Raw genomic sequence first — 24,414 nt, 5'->3', positions numbered from 1 at the left:
TGACGCGTCAGGAATGTAAACTTTACGGGGGAGATTTGAGGAAGGTTCGGGACGTCCTATCGGCATGTAGTATGGCACCAAATCTTGCCGTTACTCGCCTTGAAGAGACACAAGCTAGGAAAAACCGTCCAAGGTACGTAAATCATGTCACCATGGCACTATTTGTGTGTTAGTGGAATGTAGGGTTCGTCTCCTAGCGCAGTGGCGGGGGATTTGAGACTCGGAGAGCGTGTGGTTGTCTTCAAGTTCCACACGATGATGCGTTGTTTGTGTATCTTCGTACCACATATATTGACAAACACGTAACCGTTTCCCCCTACAGATAGGCACGTTCTTTCAAAGTTATCAGGTTGTGATCAGTTCTAGTTACATAGCTAAGTGAAACTGGATGTATGAAGTTAGCACGTGAATGTGTTTCTGATACAACAACGAACGAAGCGTCGTCTGTCAGATTTTCGTAAGAGGGAGGGGGGCACCGATGAGTGATAAGATAACCGCGATCACTACAAAATGTTATACCAAAGACTACGCAAGTAGTATTGTTCACGTACACATTTTACTTACAGTATATCACGTTCTCTTCATAACTGGCAACAATACCCTAAGATTTGATAGAAACCATTACGAAATAGTTATTCCCATTCACCTGTTTACCTGACATATCTTAGCCTGGGGCGTAACGGAGACACCGATAACATCTTCTTAATATCTTATAACAGGGAAATTGTTTCATTTGTTAGTAATGAAACTCAATCAAGGGGGTACATGCTTACAATAATCATTACCATTTAGATTGCTGTGGTTTTTGCGAAGGTAACAGTTTTACTAAATATCAAATTACATCTGAGCTTTGCAAGGTGCTTTTACCTGTCCTTGACCTATTGCCCTAGGTGAAGGAGAAGTAACTTTTTTTTACTAGTATGTCACTGATTTGGCTGCACTGTTAGAAACATCTTCCAGAGCTTTTGGAAAGATATTCAATTTCCTACATACACATTGTCTGGAGTGGCTATCAATTAGCTGGCTTGTCAACATGTACAACAAGCAGTAAAAGTTGATTGGGACAGACTATTGATATGTAAATGATGAATCCACTTGGGACACTCCTGTACAATAGGCAGCAGACAATGTTGGAAATGTGGGTCTATTATCAATTATTTGCAGAAAATTGTCCCAAATGAGTTGTCAAACAGTCAAAATGGAAGTTATTAGATTTAATTTAGATTAAATCTGTTTCCATCAGGCAGGAGTGAATCAATAGTGCTCATGGGTCTAACATGTCTAGTACCAGATTTACCTTGACAGAATTCGAAAAAAAATCTTACAATTTTTAAAGCAGACAACGTTTTGTATCTGTAGTTAGTTTGTCTTTTGTTTGACATGAAACAAAAGCAATGTTCTAGGGAATACTACCTATGAGATCATTTTGATATCATCATTGCAATATTCACATGGTCCAGGCTAACACAGCAGAGCTCTTGTATCTGGTTGTTTTTCTGGTATGTAAAATGTACTACAATGTACTAGACTAAGTATGTATGAAAGGGGAAGTGCTGATTGCTTGATGCTGTTATTTTTGTCGTAAAAAAACTTGTTTGTAAGATGGATGGATTGATAATTGAGTTGAGTGTTTATTCAGATGCACAATTAGCTTATGAAATGGTGATTATCACTATTGTCAAAAGATGTAATATGATACATTTATGCAATTTTGTATATGCCATTGACAGAGTGTTGTTTTGTCCGCAGATAAGATAGTCTGCGTCTACAAACTTTCCGTCCAGCCAACAACCCAACCTTCCATCATGGCTTTCAACCGCAGTAGCCTTCCGTCCCCCACAGAAATGACCATTGCTTCCCTGCGGAACTCTGTGGACATACTACAGATAGAGAACACCAGCTTAAAGGCCGACCTTGAACGTGAACGTGGTGTCATAAGACACATGCACCGTGACCGGTTTGCCAAGATAAAACAACTACAGGACAAGGAACAACAGAATGTGGCCATGAAGGTAGAAGCTGTGAAAAATCAGCTTCAGCTGGAGAAAGAGCAAGAACTTTCCAAACTACGGGAATCTTTAAACAAGGAGCACAATGCAGAGGTCCAGAAGTTATTAAGACAGAAGGAAAATGAGATTAAACAGATGCAGGTTATGTTTAACAAAGAGAGGTCAGAGCTGCAGACTCGGCTGAATGCTGCTCAGAAGGGGGGAGCCAACACTGACAGGTGAATCTAATTAATTTATCTGAACAGGAAAAATAACAAATGAAATTCTGTTGATGGCTTGTCAGCTTAGTACAAATGTTCTTCTGTAGCCCATGGTCTTTCACTCGATTTCGATGCACAGGACATCAAAATGTATCAGATTAAAAGTTGGACTAAGATGATTTTTGAACTCCCGTAGGTTGAACAGCAATTTTGAAGCAGAGAAGTCTCGGCTACAGCAGGAGATCACCTCCTTAAAGGAAGGTAAGAAGAAGCTGGAGGGGGAGCTGAGCTCGATGACTGCAGCTGACAGACAGAAGGCATCAGAACTCAGGCAGGCTCACGACCAGCTACAGCAGCAAGCAGCCAGGCTCAGGAAGGAGGCAGACCAACAAGTCCGCAGACTGGTGAGTTTGTAAAACTTACATCTACACGTCATGTTTAGGTATGTCATTGGCATGCCAATGAAAATACACTTAACTTTCTGCTGTAACCCGGGGGTTACAAGACTGAACATAGTGCTATGTTGGAAAATGCCCAGACTTCATTCTGAAATAATTTATGAAAATACCTTCTATTGTCTCCTAGCAAGAAGCTCGTTTTAGTTCAGATATCAGTCAGCCCTGCATGCCTGTGGCTGTAACTATGGTCACTAATTGCTGTGAGAAGCTGCCCGAGGCAATAGGGTCAGGTGTATCATGGTAATCAGCCTGGTAATGATAGGGTTATAACTTATGGTCACCATAGCAACTGCTGTAAGTCTATGCCAGTCACTGTAAATAGCCAAAGGCACAGCCAATGCTCAACCAGAGTTATGAGAATCTTAACTTAGGGGGCAAAGAAGGAGGTCTTTATCATGGCAGGACTATGCATTAAAGCACACATTCTGGTGTAAGGGTAAGTGCATCTTTAAGTCATTAGGTCAGTCTTTGCTTCTTGTGCCAGAGTAGCAGTGGACAGCCATGCTTGGTTTGCCACATTCAAAAGATCTAATGTTAAATTGTCAACCCCATTTGTAGCAAGAGACCCCATGTAGCTTTTATCCAGGGGTATGGTAATCAGAGTTAAGAGAAAAAAAAGAGTAAAATGCAGAGCTACTTAATTACAATCTGTCACTATAAATCAAATTGATAGGATCCCTATTAAGCCATCAGCTGTCCAGGTAATTTTGTTGCAAGAATGCATCCTTTCTGTGCTACATGCGTCTGACCTGATTTACTTGCAGCAACAATTTGTACTCAAAGACACCTGTTTTGAACAAGGTTTTGTGTGGGCTGAATGTAGAAATAGTAAGTGGTGGTACAGTGTAATACTAATACATCCATAGTGTCTAGTACATTTTGTATGTACAAGGGATTCTCTGATTTATCTGTTACAACCTTTGACCTTTCACCTGTTGCAGACACCTGTGATTTGTTGTGATACAGGTGGGTCTGTAGGGTTATTCTACAAAAAGATAAAAGTAAATAAATGTAATATTTTTCTATAGAGAAACCTATCCATTGGAGGTAAATCTACCATACACAGAGAAATAAACACCTGACTTGCTGTGTTCAGGCTCAAGCACATTCCAATGCTCTATCAGTCTATGTAAGCGGCACATAGATAATAAGGCGATCCTGTTGTCGTGTACAGGGTATTCCATTCCATTGTCCTCGTCTGTGATGTTACTTGTCGCACTGCCATTCTTCTGAAAAGGGCCCTGTTTCCCCGGGTAAAGAGGGGGATCAGGGAAGAAAAGGCAGGAAGCTGTTACAGGAGCATAGTTTAACCCTCTGCCTGCTAAGGTAACCATCTGGCACCATATCTGTGTTGGTTATGGGATTGGGCAGCAAGGAGAAGGTAAAGGTATTGTCAGTTAGGGGACAGTTTCAAACCATTTTTGAAATGTTCCAGGTGGGCTGTTACAGATCAGGGTAAATTCAGTATGTTTCACTCTATAGCTATCTGGCTGAAATCAGTGTCTTGTTTGATATCTTGGCATGATCTTGTGTTGTATGGAATACCTTGGCTTGGTAGGGATATTTCAATAGGATTTTACCATGATATTCCATCATATTTAATTAGGTAACCGTACATGTGTAACCAACTGGACTTCAGCTGCTAAATGGCTATCCGATGCCTTTTGTACTGTTCTCATTCCACTAGTGAAGTCTACTAGTTTTGCAATTTATCCTCCTTGGTCTGTGAGTGACACACATCTAATATATTTACATTCTCATACATGTACATGTATTGGACAAAACATGTCAGTGGCACTCTTTCATTGTTTGCATCTGATTGTTCTTCATGATCATATTCTGAGAAGGTCCCCTAAGCCAATCTAGTTGGACAGGTTTCAATATTACAGGTACAGATGAAGGACCATTAAGTTATCAAAGTGGTATTACTTCCTAATCCCATAGCAGATCCAGAGGGTTGAATTATGGAAATGCATCATGTAACTATTGTAAGACTTAGACTTCAAAGTCACGGAGCATTGCCTGATAAAATCCCCTACTTTGTTTGGAGATTACTGAGAAGTGCTGTGTTGCCAACGTTGTAAAGAATGTATTCAAGAAGTTTGTAGGTCAACAGAAACTGTGGGACAATGCACCCACTGTGGTGATGACAGTAAACTCTGTTGTTGTGCAGAAATATGTCCCTGTAGTCTGTACTATCAAAACCATGGATGCCCCATAATGACCTGTAAACAGTCACAGTACAGTACTATATAACAGAAATTTCTTTTGTAGGTGAAATTGGTTTGAACTTATAGCTCTTTAGTTTGTAATGCTAAACGGTGTCTCAGTAGCTAGTTGGGAATTCATTACATGGTGTACCCACCCAGAAAATCAGTTTGTTGTCATGGTGATTATAAACAAGCCCTGGAGGGGCCAGCTGTTATTGTTGTGGAGTGAGATAATTCAGCACAAGGCAGAGTAGTGTGAAATTGATATGATAATGATCCATGACATTTATAGCTTACGCAGAATTTTGAATCTATAAATCCCACTGGTACAGTATTGTCCATATTACACAAAAGCTACATGTTTTGTATGACAGAATGCCCATGACCTCCATTCAGAATTCTAGTGCTGAAAGTTGTCATTGACCTCTGAACCCTTCTCTCCCGCTTGTTTATCTGCTTGTCATGTGTGCTGGGGTAAAGTCCGAGTACTTTCAAACAGGTGGACCTTGTCATATTAACGGAATTAAGTCATGTAAACTATGGGGACACAGACTAATGTTGTTTTATTGCTGATTGAAGAACGTGCTGCATCCAATCATTTCTGGTAAGTTGTTACATACATGTAGGAAGCACTGCACTGTTGTATGATAGCTTGAAAGTTGATCATTATACTGCTGTGTAGATACCTATGTTGTGGGTAGGGTGAAGCTGGACCCAATAGGTAAGAATCATTGGTATTAAATCATATTGATTACCTTGACCTACGTGCAGAATTACATTGTATACCATAGCAATTGAAGTGGGTCTGTGAAAAAACTCTGCATTAAGTGTCACAAACACCTTCAGCACCTAGTTCTTTACCAACACATTCCAATGCCTTTAAAAGGCTGAATCAAAATTTGAACAAGTCACTTCCTGACTCTACACCAAGTAATTTGTTTGAATATGATTGTGTTCAAAATGTACATGGCAAATTTGAATTCTTACGTTCTTAGATTCTTGTAACGTTTGTTCAGGACAGAAAACAGTAGTTTGAAAAAGTTGTTCTGCCAAGAGATTCTAGTGACCTGGATGTCTGACTGCTTGTGACCTATACATAGACAAAAGATAAATAAGTGTAGTATTACAAAATCTTCACCTGTGTTCAAACTTGCATGTTACAGCATACTTTGTCTTCTATACCTGTCTAACCCCTGCGTTTTAAACCTACTGTGCTTTCTTGAGTAATAAAGTCAGATTTATTGAGGCCACGACCCATTCTTCCCTAATTGTATGCTGGTCTCATGCATAATTGATGGTCTCCGATGTGGGCACCTGCTTTTGTATTACAGGTGTTGGTCTCAACTTATATACACATGTAACTGAGATTTACAGATTTCTAAATTGTCTTTCTTTGTTTTCTCAATAGACATGTACAATAGTCTATATCCTATCCAAAGTGCACGATGATAGGTCATGACTGTTGTGATTAACAAAGTTATTTGTCGATTTAGTTGAAATGGATCCAAGGCCAAAGTATATTCAATACAGTCTCTGAAGGCTAGGATGACACGTTTCCTATTGTGTTAGAATAGACCTTTGTCGGTAGTATACAGGCAAGCTGTCATGGGGCTGTCAGCTGTGATCTACTTCAATAGGACTCAGGCACAAGCAAATGGGGGTTCAAGGTATTCTTGTTTCATGATTCCAAAGGGCACCACACATTAATTGTGTATGGTGATAGAATGTTTTTGAATGTACCGTAATTAGTGTGTCCATAAGCTATCAGATTACCTATCAGGTATACTCTTCTTGATCTAACCATACATTACATGTATGGCACAGGCAAAAATAGGCTGTGGAAGCTATAAAGTTTTAATTACCGTAATTTACCATATGAACTATACCAAAAATAGTTACTCAAACAACTGGATGAAATTTGTCAAAATCCTATCCAGTCAGTTGCTTGAGTAACTATTTTTGGCGTATCTTATTACTTGGATGTCTAACCTTCATCAAAGTCTAACACAGTCAAAATTGTTGGGCTTTTATTTAGGGTTGCACGTATGTGCTTGACTGAGCTGACTATACATGGCTATGGTTTGAGATGGTATGTCAATTTGATGATAGATCTCTAGTTTCCGTATTTGCTACTCTTTTGGACGAAAGTAACAGAAACTGAAAATAATCTTCAGAGCTAAGTAGGCACTTGTTGTTTAATGCAGAGTTTTTCTTGCCAGGCTGCTTAGCTTCTGTGGTCCTGCAGTGAAAACGACAAATGCCCACTTCCTTCCAAGGTACGCCAACAAAACCGGATTACGACAACTTCTGAAGATCAAAGTGGTTTTAAGTTAAAAGTCTGGTTTGTGCTGAGTCCACAGAACACCTGACACCTGTAGAGAGTGGTGTGAGGTCTGTATGGTAGGCGAGGCTTGAGGGGACTATAACAACACTGCCTAGAGCTAAGAGGTCTTTACTGAGAGCCAAGCAACAACAGGCTCACAGAGTTGAGTGTTGTTGACTGACCTGAATATGCTCAGATAACATGCTGTCCACTGGGAAAATACCCGGTAGACTACATGTATGTGAAAATAAGTTATTCATTCAGAAAGTTTCTTCATTGTGGTGTTATTAGAAACTGAAGAGGGGAGTTTTATTTTTAAAAAGAGGCCAAAGGACAACTGAGGTGAATGGGAAAAAAGATTTATGCCATTACATTAAGCAGCTAGATGTTAACTCAGGTTCTGAAAGTAATTAGCTGCATTGTTGTCTCCAGTCCATTTCCTGATTAGCCAGTCACCATGAAAAAACACCCCCAGTGTTTGACAGCTGATGCTCTGAACCCATTCCTGCACGTAACTTAAGCCGACTTGCTACTGAAACCCTAGCGAGTACACCGCCATTTCTGTGTTGTCAAGCGTGTTAACACGCCTCACCTGTCCCCAACAGGTGAAAGCTCACCCCTACGGATTGATATGGTGACTGAAACGTAGGCACAGCAGTTTAAATACAGATTTCAACACAAAAGTCTGGCGAGGTCAAACAGAGTAGTGTGTACCCAACACCCAGGCTATTCTAGGCTTTCAGAGCACAACAATGAAATGAGATAAGGTGTTTTGTGATTCTTGTGAGTGGTCGTTTCTGTAAAACTGAGCAAATATGGGTCACAAGGAGGGGAAGTCACTTCCCACTTTCTTAAACATTCTATAGCAACTGTTTTGTTATCTTTAGTAAAATATTCAGTAAAACAAATGGGTCTTAAAGCAGTAACTTTTTGCCAAGCTCCAAGGTTGTTTATGTGTAAGTGTGTAACTTGCTACGACACCAATCAGGAAAGATAAATAAACCTGTTTTCCTTATCGTGTGAAGTTATTTTTCCAGCCGTTCGGCAATGCTTTTGTAGCAAACTCCATTCAGTTTTCCTATTGTTTCCTGACCCATGCCTCAGCTCAAGTGATTTGCAAATATGTTGTCCTGGAGGGTTGTCCCAGTCAGGCACAGGTGTGTACATAGTACATGTACCTGTGTCTACAAGTATGGCAAGCATTCCTGGTTCTTTCTTTTTACTTTTGGGGTCTTTTCTTTTTTGTGTCCACCCAACTTGTGCTGTACTTGGAGCACAATTCTACTGTACAAAGACCTAGTGTTCTTTTGTAGCTTCTGCTTATTTCTTTAAAGTTCATTTAAAGTTCTTTCAGCTCATTATCATTTAGTAAGTAGACATTTTTTATAGAGCATCTAGGTCAAGATGCTTCCGAAATGAGTCCAAAGGATATAAATACAGTCAACTGACCAATAAACTAATAAACTAAAATAAATGAAGTGGCACTAGTAGTAGTATAAAACATAATCGTCTGGCATAGATGGAGATAAACATGTTTTCTTAGTAATGCTTGTACTCAACCTTTGATGGAACAATTCCCAGATGTCATGGTTTGTACAGATCAGTAATCAATCCATACTGTTCTGTGTTTGTTTCTGCAGATGAATGAGTTGAAGAGCAGAGAACATGTGATAGAGCAGTTGGAGAAGGACCTGGGCGGCCAGGCAGGGCAGGCGGAGAAGCTGCGGGTGGAGAGGGAGGAGATGGAGAGACAGATGCAGCTGGGCAGCACCTCACCTGACAGGACCACACCCAGGAGGAGGACAGGCTCTGTGGAGGTCAGTCAGGTCATGCAGATGTGATGTATTATATAACATTATATGATTGCATCATCATGGGTGAACAGAGGACTGCAAAAATTTGCTGTTTCTTTGGTACCAAAAAATGTAGTGGGACTGTGGGAGTATGATCCCATGGATTTTCATTCATCCTACATACCTGTAGAAATTTCTGCTGGAAAAAAACTGTGCCTTCTTTGTGCACAGTCTTTCCATGCAAGATTGAAATCATTTAGATTATTTGACTGACATTAATGTGAGAAAAAACACCTCTTAAGTTGGGTATGAATGAAGTTAAACAGCCAGTACACAGGTATAATTATGGCTTAATCTTTTTAAAAGCACAACTGGGTATTGTGTTACTACTTCAAAACTGGACAGACAAGTATCAGAGACTGAGAGAGATGGCACAAGGTGGTACTTTCCTGTTCATGTGTACAGCAGGCTTGTATTGGCAGGTGTACAGTTAAGTAAGGACAATCCTTGCCTTCAAAATTAAGACTTAAGTTTTACTATAAGAAGGATGAAGGGTACTAAATGAGTTAATGAAACTTCCCTAGTCTTACCATGGATATCGACGACCTATCAGATATGTGAGTTGTTCTTTGATCCTATTTTTCCTTGGAATACAGTTTTTGATTTTGTTATAAAGGAACCTACCTAGTCTTTATTTTACATACTGTAGCAATAAATTCTGTATGAATTTACAGAATGTAATTTTCATAACTATAGATACAACTGTAGTATAAAGTTTTTGTTTTGTTAATGTATAGCATCAATCTTGTAAATAATGCTTCAGCTCATTCTGCTTTGTCTTCAATATTTGTATGAATGACCCACATGTAAGTGTCAGAAAAGTCGTTGTCTCATGCTATGAAATTATAATATTATGTCATTTCAATGCCATGTCATAATCTTCCATGATGTGTGAATGAGAAAGTCTAATTCAGAATTGTCCTGTCTTACACTCCAGGGATCTGTGGAGGAGAAAGATCAGATGAGAAAGATCTGGAAACTAGAGGGCGACAAGACCACTATGGTGAGTCCGTGATTATCAACATTCCTCAGAAATTGCTGGAAACTACTTTTAAACACTAACATGACAAGAGTGACACTAAATGTTTCAACTGCATTGTTGGGTGAAAAAGTCCCCAGATTCTAACAGCCGGATTTCTGTTTAGGAAAAACTTTCAGTTGACAATGTCCAATTTTACAGTTGTGATTGTGAAAAGATATAACCTGTAAGTTGATACAATACCAGTAATTTAGTGGCTTAGACAGCAAGGCTTGCCTTTTTAGCCCAGTTCAGTCTGGATACAGTATACCATCTAATTACTGACTTTAATTGTACTTTAATTACCACCGCCACCTGGTTGTTTTGGCCGTTAACCAAAGTGGCTGAATGAATGCAACAGGGCCTGTTTCTTGTCCACAAAACTGGTACCTTGTTTGCAGATTGTGGGATGCCTCCACCTTTGTTGACACCAACTCTGAACTGGACTATGCCTTTACAACATTAGATCAAGTCTTGCTACATATCTGTGAGTAGCTATGTGTAGTTTTACCCTTTGGGGCAGAAACAGACACAAAATAGATTTGTTTTGGACCAGGGTAAATTGAAAATAGCTTTAACGTGCCCTGAGCTCCGTACCTGGGCAGTTGACATGACACCCTGACTACTCTTCTACAGGCAAAACAGGTGAAGGAACTAGAGAGCCAGGTACGACCACTGATGGATAAGAACCAGCGTCTGGAGAGAAAGCTGGACGAGCTGGCAGGGACGGTCAAGAGTAAAGACGAGGAGAACCGCAGACTGGTAAGTGAAAATCCCTGACATAGATTGTAGGATTTAACCCCTTTTTAAACATTCATGCTTCCCTGTGTTTTCTTTCCCCTTTCAAAGGCTGTTGTCATAGGAAGATTAGAATTTCTAACTCGATCTCTTTCACTGACTGAAAATGATAAAATGTTTCAGTCTACATCTTGTAACAGTCAATCACGACCTTTCCTCCCTACAGAGAGAGCAGTTAGACATAGTGGACACACGGTTCCGGAAGCAGGCGTCCACTCGCAGCAGGTCCAACTCCCAGTCCAGCCTCACTCAGTCCACTGATGACCTGGAGCAGCTCAAGGGCACCATCACAGACCTCAAGAGACACATAGCTGTAAGTTTACAAACAAGTCAACAAACAAACAAACATCATAATACTTTACAAAACAACCAAAGACACCTAGTGGTACAATCATGCTAACTGACTGCTGTAAGTCAACATCAAGAATGAATTCTAAAAAAGACTTCCCTAGTATAAATCACTAAGCAAAATAGAAAAAATTCTGCTTTTATACCACATTTCTTTAATTACATGGACATGCATAACTTAAAAAAGACACCATAACTGACTTGAAAAATGTTATTAGTTTATTAATTCACTCTATCAGCCAATGACACGTTATGTACTGTGTATTACATTCTAACATTCTTACTGTGTCACTCTAACAGGATAGTGAAAAGAGGAGAGAGTTGGTTTCACTCAGGAAAAAGAAGTCCAAATTGCCCAGCCCCAGGAAGAAAGGAGCTAACTTAAAGGTACTGCCAACAGTCTAAATTTGTGTTAACTTGTTCTTTACTCTTGTGCACATCATGCTTTCTTTAATTGTAAAGTAGAATGGTCACAACAAAGTTTTTTTTAAAAATCAGAACACTGTAGGTCTTTTTGAAAATTTAGATGTTTTAATAACCTTTGCGTGTCCCATTTTGCAAATACTGAATGTCAGCTCTACAATGTGTGTCAGAATCAGAGATTCCAATAACAATATCCTCACCTTGTCATCACCAGTCTCGTGGTGTTGTGGAGACGTACTTTGGATACGACGAGGAGGCCAGCATGTCCTGGGATTCTGAGTCCACTTTCTCTGTCGACACCAACTCTGAACTGGACATCTCTCTCTCTGAAGATGTAAGAACAGTGCACCAACACAGATTTAAATTGATTTGACAAAACTAATGATATTTACATTAGTGTCACTTTTTTAAGCCATGGCAAAATGACGACTTTGAAGATAGATTGATAGAATTAACAAACCAGTAGTCCAGAATGATTTGTGAAAGTTTGTTCTTTGGTTCACTACAAAGTAAAATTGTCCCATTTAAGAAAGATATTATACAATATTACAAGTTAAGAGTGTTCTTATGTTGCTTACTGCATGGCTGCCCAGAAGAAACTACACGTACATAGGAGATCCCTGCGTTTCCCTCAGCATCAGGGGAAACTCTGCAAGTCCCACAAACTAAACTTTATCACAGGAGGCCAGGTGCTGACACTGGTCTCAGGTGTATCTAGGTGTTGTGATTGTTGTAGTTGGTGTGTTACACCAAAGGGCAGTTAAACGCTATAAAGATACAGATAGTTGAGGGGACATGATGCGGATGTTGCACCATTGAAGTATAATACACATTTTGAACAAGTCGCTAACGCAGCACCATAACCATTGTATCACTGTTATCTTTGCAGAGTTCAGTCTTTGGTTCAGAGACAGTAAGTCACCACTAAAAACACAGATTTGCTAATTATGCATTGGTGTCAAAGTGGCTGCATTAACCAGGGGTATAGTGGCTTAATTGGTGAGGTGGTCCGAAAGGTTAAAACTAATATTCCTACTGTAACAACAAAGTATACTATGGGTGACAGAAACATGTTTTTTTCCTCAACATACATGTAGAAGAAGTCATGTCCCATATATTTCACTTGAAGAAGAGTCTGATCTCACTTCGTATACCCAATCATAAAAGAAAATTACTTTTTTCCACACAGTTTTCCTTTAATAAATGGAAGATTTTAATTGATCAAACATAATGTCACACTGGATGCCTCCACAACTTTATACAATGTTGATCCTGTTCTTCCTCTCTCTGTCTAGCCTGAAAAGGACAAGCTGGAGGCGTCCATGCAGCAGCTGACTCAGGAGCACCTGCAGCTGCAGAGGGCATTCCAGCTGCTGCAGGAGCACCTGGCAGCTACCACTGATGTGGAGAGGGAGGGGAAGGTAAGACTAACAAAGTCTGACTCCATTGCTTTCATGATCAGGAGAACCCAAAACCTATATGTCTAATGTTAACCTTTGGATCTGTTGTTTCATGGCAACCAACAACAGTATGAATGGTAATGTACGGTGCAGTGCTGATGCATGACATGTATACTCGTAATTTGAGTTATACTTGAAACGTGAGCCATTAAGGAGCCTTGAAGTCTCATTCCCATGTTAGTGCGATTTACAAAAAGGCATGCAATTGTGTCATCTTCAAGCCAAGCCAGTCATGACCTAATGTCTACAGTACTGCATCCTACTGCTAGAGGGCATTGCACAATAGACCCCTTTCCAAATACCGCGGCCATTTTGAATACAGGCCGAGCGCACGTGGTTCGAGCGCGGGAAAAGTCAACACCCGGTAAGACCAAGCCTGCGGTAAGGCGTCCCCAATAGAAACCAGCGTTGAGTCATCTTCGGCGGCGAGATGTTCTCCTCCTCGGTGAAATCCATCCATATATTTGCATGGCACAAGTAGATGATATTGTTGTGGACACTTGGACTCGATATCGGCCAGTAAAATTGTGAATTTCTGCTCCTTTTCTACAGTTCCTGCCGGGATGTTCAACACGCGCTACGGTGATCGAATGCTAATATGTTTACACCGCGTGCTTGTAGTTTCCCTAATAACGTTAGCTAAATTCGAGAAAAATCCCACAAAACATACACTTTTCGGGCTGGGATCCTTATAGCTACTTAGATAGACATATACAGAATTTTACCGGTTGTGACCGTAATTTTGGTCCATGCCAACTTCGCCTGGGAAAACACGCGTTGAGAGGGGGTCGTGTGTTCTGTCTAGCCTTTCTTTCTTTTCTGTCTAACTTTTCCTTTCTTTCTTGTTACATCGCCCCGCATGGCGATATTTGACATTTCCGCTGAATGCAATCCCACAAAAAAAGACGTGTAGGCTTGAGCTTAAGGTCATTTTTGTTTAGTCTCTACCAGACTACCCGCGCCGGCTACGGGGAGATCATTTGCCGGGGGACTTTGGCCATGGAGGGTTGCAATATTGGACCCCATCTCCATAGCCGACCCCCTTCATACATTTGACTCTATTTGGCCAATTGCTACTATTTTCCCAGCAACCCGTGGAGACTGGTAGAGTCTAATTCTGGTTAGGAATTTAGCAGAATTTCAGCGGCTTCTTTTGACGAGTTTTCTGAAATATCAAAACCTAAAGTACGTGAGTGAAGATGGAGTGTTTTCACTTTGCGCCGTAATATCTTAATTTCCGTCGGATGATATTACAGAAACGTGAAAATATAGGCTTGAGGGCTTTGCGAGTATAGAAATTTGACGAAACTTCGGTGGCTCCTTTGACTTTGACGATATTCTAGTGCCAAGATTAGTTTGATGAAGTTCGTGAGTGAAGCAGGGGGCGTGTTTTCTTTGTAGCGTTTCATTACATCACTTTTCGCGGAACTATTTTCGATTTCCACAGGATGAAACCCCACAAAAAAAGGAAAAATATCGGCCTGAGGTCCTTCCCTTCTCAAGTCAATATTATCTAACGTTTTTTGGGTTCCATCCGGTCAACAGATATCTGAAATATTGCCGCGCAAAATGATTTAAAGATACGTCAGATACAGTGGAAAACGCACCTTCACTCACGTACTTGGAGTCCGCAAGACTAAATTCTTGGAATCCGAAAAGATCGTCTAAAAGCCGCCGGAATGCTGCCAAATTTGTACCCAAAAGGACATTGAACTCATGCCTATATCTTAATGTCTTTTTTGTGGGATTAAATTCAGCGGAAATGTCAGATATTGCTGAGCGAAGTCGATGTAACGCTGCACAGAAAACACGGCCCTCCCTCAAACTAATGTAATTTCAAGATGATGTTGGCATTGTCACGACAACCAAAAGGCTCAAGAGTCATACCTAAACTTAGCTACAAGGATCCCAGCCCGAAAAGTGTTTGTTTTGTGGGATTTTTCTCGACTTAAGCTAACATTATTAGGGAAACTACAAGCACGCGGTGTAAACATATAAGCATTCGATCACTGTAGCGCGCGTTCAACATCCCGGCAGGAACTGTGGAAAAGGAGCAGAAATTCACAATTTTACTGGCCGATATCGAGTGCAAGTGTCCACAACAATATCATCTACTTGAGCCATGCAAATATATGGATGGATTTCACCGAGGAGGAGAACATCTCGCCGCCGAAGATGACTCAACGCTGGTTTCTATTGGGGACGCCTTACCGCAGGCTTGGTCTTACCGGGTGTTGACTTTTCCCGCGCTCGAACCACGTGCGCTCGGCCTGTATTCAAAATGGCCGCGGTATTTGGAAAGGGGTCTATTGATATTCACCTGTCTACAAAAATTCCCCTTTTCTCCAATTCCATGGCAACCAGGTGCGTGCCCAGCTGCAGAACGACCTGCTGTCGGCCCAGGCTAAGATCGAGGACCTGCAGCGAGCGCTGAGTACCCAGGGGCAGGACACGGGCTGGGTGGAGGAGAAGGAGAGGCTCAACCTGGAGAACAGACAGCTGCAGGACAGGATACAGGAATTAGAAGGTCTTATACTGTTTCTTTTTATGTTGACTAAAGTTGGGCAAATTCCTTCCCTGTTAAGTAGCATATTGAATGCAGAAATAATGAGAAAGGTAATCCAAACCTTTATTGTTGAGCAGTTATGTTGGTCTTAGCCGGTCGTGCTGTAATAGTAAGAAATAAAGACTAGATAAAAAGATAGTCAACAGAAAATCAAAAGATTTTAAGTTAATGATGACGTACATTTCAACTTCAACTTCGGCTACCCCCAAATAACCCCGCTAGGGGCAAAGTAGGGGGAGAGGAGGTCCCAGGCTAAGGCGGGCAGGCCTCCAGCCTGGTGCGGAAAGACTCAACTGTGGGAGCCGTAACAACCGTGCCAGGCAGGTAACAACCGCGCCAGGCAGGTGTATGTAGTATGTGTACATGTAGCTCCAATAAGGTTTTACTATCCATCCATCAGGTGTGGAGAAACAGCTGCAGCACCAGGTGTCAGACACAGAGGAGCAGATGGAGCTGCTGGAGTTCCGTATCCTGGAGCTGGAGGAGAAGGAGCGCTCCTCACCACTCCTCAAGGTACTGTCTCCATGGGGTTTACCCATGAGTCTTTTAATAGTTCACAGCTCTTTCCTTAACCACACACACTCACTCACTATCCGGTTTAGCGTCTTCTTTGTGCCATCATCTGGGGGTTGGACGTGCTTGCACGTGGATGGGGAAGCTTGGTTAATCACACATTACCTACTCTCATCTCCCAAATAAACGTACCGGTACGTTTATTTTTTTCAGCCTCAAAATCCACCCAGTACGTTCTTATTTTGGACAGTACGTTTATTATTTTTTTGAAAATCAGAGTTTTGCTAACCAGGGATCCCATTGAAATTGAAAGTTTGGGTTTTCCTGCCCATATTTCCCCGGCATTTTTGCTCATAATTCGCTATTTTTCGGCCAAGCGGCGTTGATTTCCCTGCCGCTATGACCCGCCCTTTGTGAAATCCCGGCGTAACTCGTAACGTATCGGTAGATCTCTATGACACTACAAAGTCAACGTTGTTATTGGGAGAAAATAAGACGCCACATTGACGTTTTGAAATGCAATTCTTTTTGTATAAACAACTTTGACAGTCTCTGTTTACATCGTAAACTAAAGCACGCTGATCAGAAAAAAATATACATACCGGTGGCGCACAGTGTTTCAAGTACGTTTAACGCATAAATTTCTCTACTCACGTGAGATACAGTCCTTCCCAAAATGAAAATATAAAAACAACACCACAAAAAAAAACAGTGTCTTAGCATCGAAAAACTGTGTAATTACTTTCAATATATATCAAAACATTTCAATCCTACCACAAACATGGAAATTTAGCGCTTGGAGAATCGCCACAGTATTAGTAAAGTGAGTAACGCATTGGACGTCAGTGACTCTGGCCGTGGGAACGTTTTGTCATGGAAGAGCTCACTTCGAAGAAGGGGAAACAACTCTTTTTTTATGTACAAATAAAACTCCTTTCCCTTGGTCAGAAATATGTTTTGCATTTTTACGAAGAGAATTATAATATCAAAGTCTATATATAAAATTGAATTTCAATCTTGTCACCGTTATTATCACTTTAAAATGCTTTAGAAAAGATCACCCCTCTACAGAAAGAATACCAGAGCTTTCTAGGAATATGGGTAAAACTTTCTATTAGCCCCGCCCCTTTCTGTCTGCGGCACCGCTGTGTCTAGCTCAACTTTTCATGTGTAACATGAGAACCTTGTGCTTTGTGGCAACATTGGAAAAGGCCTGAGGTTTCTCACAAATTTGTTGACAATTTAGTTTCTCAAAATTAATGTTTTTTGCTACATACAAGGGTGATTTGTGGATTTTAAATCATTTGGATTGCAACAACAAAAACCAGAACATTATATAATATTGTCCTTGATATAATATGATAATGTCCTTGACACAACACAATTATTTGTGGCATGTAATGTTTACAAATCATAATGTTTACAAATCTATATTTCTATATGCAATGCATATAAGATAAAAGGAAAGTAGGGAAAGATAAAAAGTTACATCATATACATGTCATAGTTCTTCCTTTTCTCTATGGCTTTTACAAATAACTGAAATAAGTAATAACTTACCTGTGATGACCATATATTCAGGATATTGAAATCTTCTCTCCATGTTCTAAATGTTGATACATTTGTTTAAAAACAAAGAGTAGACTTTGAAAGTGTTGCCCATCCAAGTGAACTGAGCAGTTTGGCGACTACTTGTCGTGTTTTGATTTTATGTCAGTATATACAACAATTTTCCTTGATCACTTGCTTCAAGTTCCAAGTAGAAAATGCATGTATCATGTATATTTTCACTTGTTGAATTTGAAAGCACCGTTGGCCCCCGGTTAGGGTTCATAGCGGAGAACCTATGCCCAATTTTTCAACATTACTACTATATTTTTTTGAAGTGGCAAGCCAGAAGATGAACAAGATGTGTGCAGTTATTCTGTTCAATATTTATACACTTTACTGGTATGGTCCTCAGACAGGCATAAATGAATAAAGAAAGCCCACAGCTACCTTATCATCTTCTTTCCCTCGGACACAGTTTATCTGTAAATTTGGTTAATTTTCCGGGGGGTATGTTTATTCCGGGGGGTACATTTATTAGATTTTGAAAATTTGTCCGGGGGGTATGTTTATTCCGGGGGGTATGTTTATTTGGGAGATGAGAGTAACTTGCCAAGGGAGTGTCACTGCTCTTTATCATGTTAATATTCCACTTCAAACCTTTAATTTGCCAACATGAACTCTTTTTATTGATTTTGGCATTTAGATATTTGTTCTTGGTCAAAGCTTTCACCTTTTTGTGTTTGATGTGCTTTTATTAGAATATTTCCACTGTTTGACATACTACTGTAATGATAAATTTCTTGTGGTGTGGTGGTACTTCTATCTTGTAACAATGAAACTCTAACCTCAGGAGCCTAAGGACTTTGTTTCGGGAGAGAAGACCTCTTCAGTAGATGGTGCCAAGGTATAATTGTACAAACTGTAGCTGCTCCTGCAAAAATACTGGTAGATGCACTGGTGGCACGTCTTGATGTGTATTGTGTAGTGCACAACTCTCAGAATGGCTAGCCTAAGATTATCTGCACTATTTATCAAATTACTTGCTGCACCATGATCTGTTTCTCTAAGTTAAAAGCCGCTGCACACTTGTTCTCTTACTAGATCTTAACAAAATTTGGTCTTTTACATCATGATGAGACAATCAGCTTAACAAATGAATAGTGTCGCAATATTTGATTTAATGTCATTCCATATTCTTCCACAGAGACAGTTTGCGAACAGTGATGATGACTACAGTGCCATACAGAGATTGTGCAATGATGAGGGCTTGCAGGTAATGCTGAATTTCTTAGGATCGTAGTCTTTTATGCCATGTTGTGTACGTTATCAAGGATTTTGTATTAAAATCATTCAGAAATGGCCATTGTGAATAATGAATGTTGTAGTTTCCTAGTACATGATTTCTGCTCTCTGCATCACCACCTTTACTCACATTTTGAAAGTACAAACATCTTGTTGACTGATTTTGTTTGTTGCATTTGGTAGGACATTAATGTGTTTGAGATGAAGAGAAAGCTAGAAGATGTCACACAGAAAGAGGTGAGTCTCAATCAGACACTCTAATGCACAGAATAACACTTTGTTGTAACAGTTGATGTTGTTAGCCCTGATGACGGTATCTACATGTATTGCCTATTTAGTAAAAGTATGATATCCTGACATACATATAGTGGACATCAAAATCTTGTAATGAACATAATTCTATTATCTTAAGTGGTTAATATGAAGTACATGAAAAGCTTTCTAAACCAAAATTCAGTCAATTTCATATCAGCTCTATGATGTTGTAATGTGTCTGTTTATATTTATCACTTTAAACTGTTGAATAAAACATGATGGTTCTATTCAACTCCATAGTGACCTCATGATACCCCCCCCAGGATTATGTATAGTATTTGTATCATGATTAACCCAGTTATTGATTCCTTTGTTATACTCTGGTAACAGCTGTTGTAGGTTTTATAATCTAAAATAAAATATCTTGGAATTTCTATCAGGCTAATGAAATGTCATGGTCTATATATTTGTGACCATTTGCCAGCTTTTGATTGGCAGGTGAAAGCAAATGAGTTTTAGATGGAAAAATGATGAGCAGCAGGGGTATTAAGGTCATTGACCTTGAATGACTGGGTCTTTATAAAATTGGAATTAGTGGGGTACATTGATATTACATAAAATTTATGTATCTGGACACGTTTTTAAAGAAGCTTAAGTTTATAGATAATTAATATTTCTTTATTCGTATTAATTTCTAATTTTCTTCATGGTCTGTTTCTCAAATACCTGATTCATACAATTTCATCTTGCCCAAATGTTGCTGTTTGAAAACTGATGTGTGACAGGAACATTGTTAGCCTAGCCCTTGCCTGGATACCACAACAGATGTGACAAGTATGTCTGTCAGACAGTGGTACTATTGATCGAGCTGTTGTCATGCAAATTTGTAATCCCTGAAACATACAACCCACAGGGTGTATACAAAATAATCAACTTTTCCGGTTTTGCCAACCATGTCTTCAGGAATGGTAAGACCAATATATGATGTCATCATTGGTAGACGGTCACCAAAAACTATGTATAAACAGTGACAGAGTTAAACATCATTGTGCAAATCTTTCAGTTTTAGCTGCTGTAAATAATTTGCCTGATAATGTGTATAAAGCATGATGTAATGTTTTGCACATACATGTTTTTGCAAATGGACAGACAATTTTATTGACAACATAATATACAGCTGTTTTGCAGGTGTAAGTGGGTTAAAGATCAATTCCTGAATAAGTTATATTATGTACATTTGTACACAATGAACTCTATATCATACCTATCAGGTTGTTCACATAGGCAGTCGTCCCGTAAGGTCACTCTACAATTAGTATCATATCATTTGTATTTTTCTTGAATTCATGGTCTCCACGTTATGTCATATCAACAAAAAAAATAAAATGCTTCTGTTGTGGGACATTAGTCTGAGATATGTTAGGATAATCCATCTAAACTGTCAGTTTGTACTCTCCAATGGCAGCACTCCACTGGGACTTCCCTTCTGTAATCACACAATTGCTTTGATACCTGCTCATTGTCCGGATATGGGGACCTGAATATTTGATCACGGTCAACATTAATTATTAATAACCCAGCAAATGTTTGCCGTGCGTCTCTCATGGTTGCACGCTGGGCGGACGTTAGCACAACTGTTTATTTTCCTCTTGTGTTTTGACATTTCAGGATTTAGATTCTGAGGAGCAGCTTGTTCTGCTGCAGGCCAGGACAATACTGGACCTGGTGGATAAGGTAAGCAGCCGCTTCTTTCACCTATAGACTGTGTGCTTTACTATGTATACAATGTAGGTGTGCAGCATGAGTGGGGAGGGCACTCACTGTTTATGTGTATGTCTAGCCTAGATAATGCATGTACATGTATCTGCATACAGTCAGTGTGCGATATTACATCATATTTATCATGACTGAACTTAACCTGTAGGTGTTTCCACATAAAATATGATTAAATGCTGAGATCACTTGATTTAGAACGTACAAAGATCAAGATCAGTATACATGTACCACAGTAATAAACAGGTATGGATAATGTAATCTTACTGACATAAGTAAGAGTTTATCCTCGATATAACAATTAATATCCATGAACATGAAGTGCACGGGAACATGCTTTGTGGTATTTGTTGATCCCTACCTTAATGAGTCATTGGTTACCCTTGTGATGCATACCGGCACACTGATGAATCATGGGTGGGTGCACCATGCCTGTTAGAGGGTCAACATTGAGATGTTTATTTTGTATTACATGGCATTGTGTCCTTTGTCAATCTATGGCTGGTGTTTATATAACTCCATTAGATTTGTAATTTGTAACAATTATTTGTAGACTGTTGCAATATGTTTCTGTACTTGTTAGTTAGTGTGATGATTATTTTGCAAAATAAAACATGTTCAACTTGGTGCATGTACAGGTCTAGAGTTAGATGATGCTGCATAAGTGAGGAAGAGAACAAAATTGTGTAAAGTATTTTCTTAATAAAATATGTTTTTGTCTTCATTTTTTAAATTAGAAACTGAAACACTGGAGATCATTAGAAGATGATCTTGGAAAGACAGTTGAGAAACTGACAGAGGAAAAGGTGTGTTACAAGTTCTTCTCAAGTCTTGAATTTTTAATCATTTACTACACCCTGGTGGCTTATAATGTAGCACCTTAATGTTTAGTTTGTTAAACTTTGTGGGTGTACCAGAAACTGAATCGTTGCAATGCAACAAACCATTGATTAAAGTAAATGCCAGGATCAATTTACAACCCATGGTATAAAAAGTCTCTATGCTTATCAGAAATATGATGTAACAAGGAATGCATTGATTTTGGTATAACATGTCTTAACAAGCCAAAAAAAATTGTCTCATTGCACAAATTGGATTGAAGTAACTTATTCCTGCTGTATGGTACAGACTGCTCTGACCAGGCAGATGTCCCAGAGTGAAGATGACCACGGAGCAACACAGCAGCATCTACAGGCAGCTAACCAGGTCAGTAAGGGTCAAACAAACTGTCAGTGACAAATTCTAGAAATTTTCAAACTAAGTGTGAACTACAGTTAAAGATAATATAACATTGCAGAGATAGAATAGAAGCATTGGTTTCTTGTATCTGTTTTCATTTCTTTCTGCCTCGTTTTCCACCTAAGGAAATTACATCTTGCCTGATGTATTGATTCCGTAATAATGATTCTTTTAATTAACAATATGGATTTCCTGTAGAGAATTAAGGACCTGGAAGTCCAGTCAGTTGCTGAAGTCCAGTCTGCTCGTGAGGCCACAGCGACTGTGATCCAGTCTCTAGAAGACGAGAACGCCCAGCTGAAACTCATGGAGGCCAAGGCCAGGGCAGAGAAGGACGTTGCCAGGCAACAGGCAGACAAGCTGGAAGGAATTGTGGAGGAACTGAAGCAGAAGCTGCAGAGTTCAACCCAAGGGCGGACCTACGAGAACGAGCTTCTGTTTCAGAACCTGGACAAACTCAAGGAGGCCCAGAAGGTGGGGAAAGTTTGAAGTTTTGTCCTTGTTTCTTCTTCATTTCTAGTTACTGTCTAGTAACAAATGCCCACTGCACAGTCACCCTGGTATTTGGAAACATACTCTACACTGTAGGCTTGTTTTAACAGCAAGGTTTCATTTTGCTTGTTTTCTTAATCCATTGCTACATGATTTCTTGTGTGGCACAGTAATAATTGGGTTGTGATACCTAGTGACATTTATCAATAGGATTATATATACATGTATCCACCACTTTGAAAAACAGTGTGTTTGAGAGATTTTTAGTGCAGCATCACCGGGGCCTTACTAGATATGCAGGAGTGTCATTTACCAGGGGATGTTGCATTGGAAATCATTTTCTCAGGGTGGCAGATATATGTGACCTGGCAGATAAATTCAATTAGACTCTGAGGTGAATTCTTAAATTTGCAAATAACATTGTGTTGATTAAGTGATGTTGAATGATACAAAATGTAACTGTAGCCCTTTTACAATTCTCGTACAAGAAGGAATGAGCTTTCTTACATGTACTGTATCTACAATGTATAACTTGTTGACTGATTGTCCCTATAGAGACTGTCTGATTTGGAGCAGGAAGAGGAGAGACACAAGGCCTACATCAAACAGCTAGAAGACATCAGGGTATGGACACTACTAATCTCAATTAGAATTCAATGACATGCTGAATTATGTAGTGCAAAGCATTGTGCAAAAAACTATGTTCACTGATGGTATAATGTTGCACAGAAATTGAAAATCTCCTTGAAGAATAATCAATAGCAATCCAACATGTAATTAAATGCTAGTGCCAATTTAAGTTAATGCCTATATAGCTTACCATTATGCGCTTCCACACAGCACACTCAATTACAAATAGGCAGTTTATTCAGTGATTAGGTCTATTGATGGTAAAATCTATAGATGGAAAGCTGTTTTTCCTAAACCAATTACAGCTGGTGATAACCTATAGCTGAGTCATTTTTTTTGCTTCATTACTATATATACCTGGGTAAAGTTTAGTACATTGTTTGAATGACTTTAAGATCAAAGCATTGCCCACTATTATTAGATCTTGGACATTTTATTTTATACGACAAATGAGTTGTACAACAGAGTTGACAGTTTTGTTTTTCATCAGGCTAGTTATGAGTCTGACCCAGAGTCCCCACTGGCACTGTCATCAACAGACATACTGCAGAAGGTAAGATGTTCTTGTATGATTCACTCTCTTGGTGTATATATCTGCAACTGCAAAGATGTTGGCATGATTCAAGTCATTGACGGGTAGCCTAGTACGGGCACTAGCACTTCAAATTCCCCAGTCTTAAGAATTGGAAAAACTACAAGGAGTCAAGGACTGACAGTTAAATGTACTGTCACAGTAGATCATTGGAGATGTCTTGCTTGTCTTTAAATTGTGAAAAGTGCTGTTCATGATCATTTGGTAAATCATACACTTACTATTTATTCCTTCATCCATTCCTTAATTCTTTCACTCATTGAATTTCAATTATTGTTTTGTACCTAAGGTGACAGAATTGGAGACCAGGAAAAAGGAACTGGAGAATGCTCCTCATGTAAGTCTATTTTGTATTTCTCTTAGAAAATTTGATTTCTATCGTGAACGATTTTGAGTGACTA

General features: G+C 39.5%; 1 protein-coding gene across 12 annotated transcripts in view; it reads left to right on the top strand.

Annotated features, from left to right (window-relative positions):
• Positions 1–24,414, top strand: part of LOC136430408 (centrosome-associated protein CEP250-like) — a 48,217-nt gene continuing 23,803 nt past the window's right edge. For 10 of the 12 annotated variants that reach the window (XM_066420988.1, XM_066420987.1, XM_066420984.1 and 7 more), the window contains exons 1-23: positions 1–133; positions 1,750–2,227; positions 2,406–2,613; positions 8,841–9,017; positions 9,991–10,056; positions 10,708–10,833; positions 11,036–11,182; positions 11,518–11,604; positions 11,855–11,974; positions 12,530–12,553; positions 12,936–13,061; positions 15,465–15,627; positions 16,067–16,179; positions 18,581–18,634; positions 18,935–19,003; positions 19,216–19,269; positions 20,956–21,021; positions 21,798–21,866; positions 22,189–22,266; positions 22,498–22,773; positions 23,347–23,415; positions 23,912–23,974; positions 24,303–24,350. In XM_066420988.1, the coding sequence (XP_066277085.1) occupies positions 1,806–2,227; positions 2,406–2,613; positions 8,841–9,017; positions 9,991–10,056; positions 10,708–10,833; positions 11,036–11,182; positions 11,518–11,604; positions 11,855–11,974; positions 12,530–12,553; positions 12,936–13,061; positions 15,465–15,627; positions 16,067–16,179; positions 18,581–18,634; positions 18,935–19,003; positions 19,216–19,269; positions 20,956–21,021; positions 21,798–21,866; positions 22,189–22,266; positions 22,498–22,773; positions 23,347–23,415; positions 23,912–23,974; positions 24,303–24,350 (2,625 nt within the window). In that variant the 5' untranslated portion in view covers positions 1–133; positions 1,750–1,805. The remainder of the gene's footprint in view (positions 134–1,749; positions 2,228–2,405; positions 2,614–8,840; positions 9,018–9,990; positions 10,057–10,707; positions 10,834–11,035; positions 11,183–11,517; positions 11,605–11,854; positions 11,975–12,529; positions 12,554–12,935; positions 13,062–15,464; positions 15,628–16,066; positions 16,180–18,580; positions 18,635–18,934; positions 19,004–19,215; positions 19,270–20,955; positions 21,022–21,797; positions 21,867–22,188; positions 22,267–22,497; positions 22,774–23,346; positions 23,416–23,911; positions 23,975–24,302; positions 24,351–24,414) is intronic. The other 2 variants (XM_066420982.1, XM_066420985.1) reach the window with 2 other exon arrangements.

The sequence above is a fragment of the Branchiostoma lanceolatum genome, chromosome 3, assembly GCF_035083965.1.
Source record: "Branchiostoma lanceolatum isolate klBraLanc5 chromosome 3, klBraLanc5.hap2, whole genome shotgun sequence".
Taxonomy (NCBI): domain Eukaryota; kingdom Metazoa; phylum Chordata; class Leptocardii; order Amphioxiformes; family Branchiostomatidae; genus Branchiostoma; species Branchiostoma lanceolatum.
Note: the sequence above shows the minus strand (reverse complement) of the source record. Positions and strands in the feature narration are given on the sequence as shown.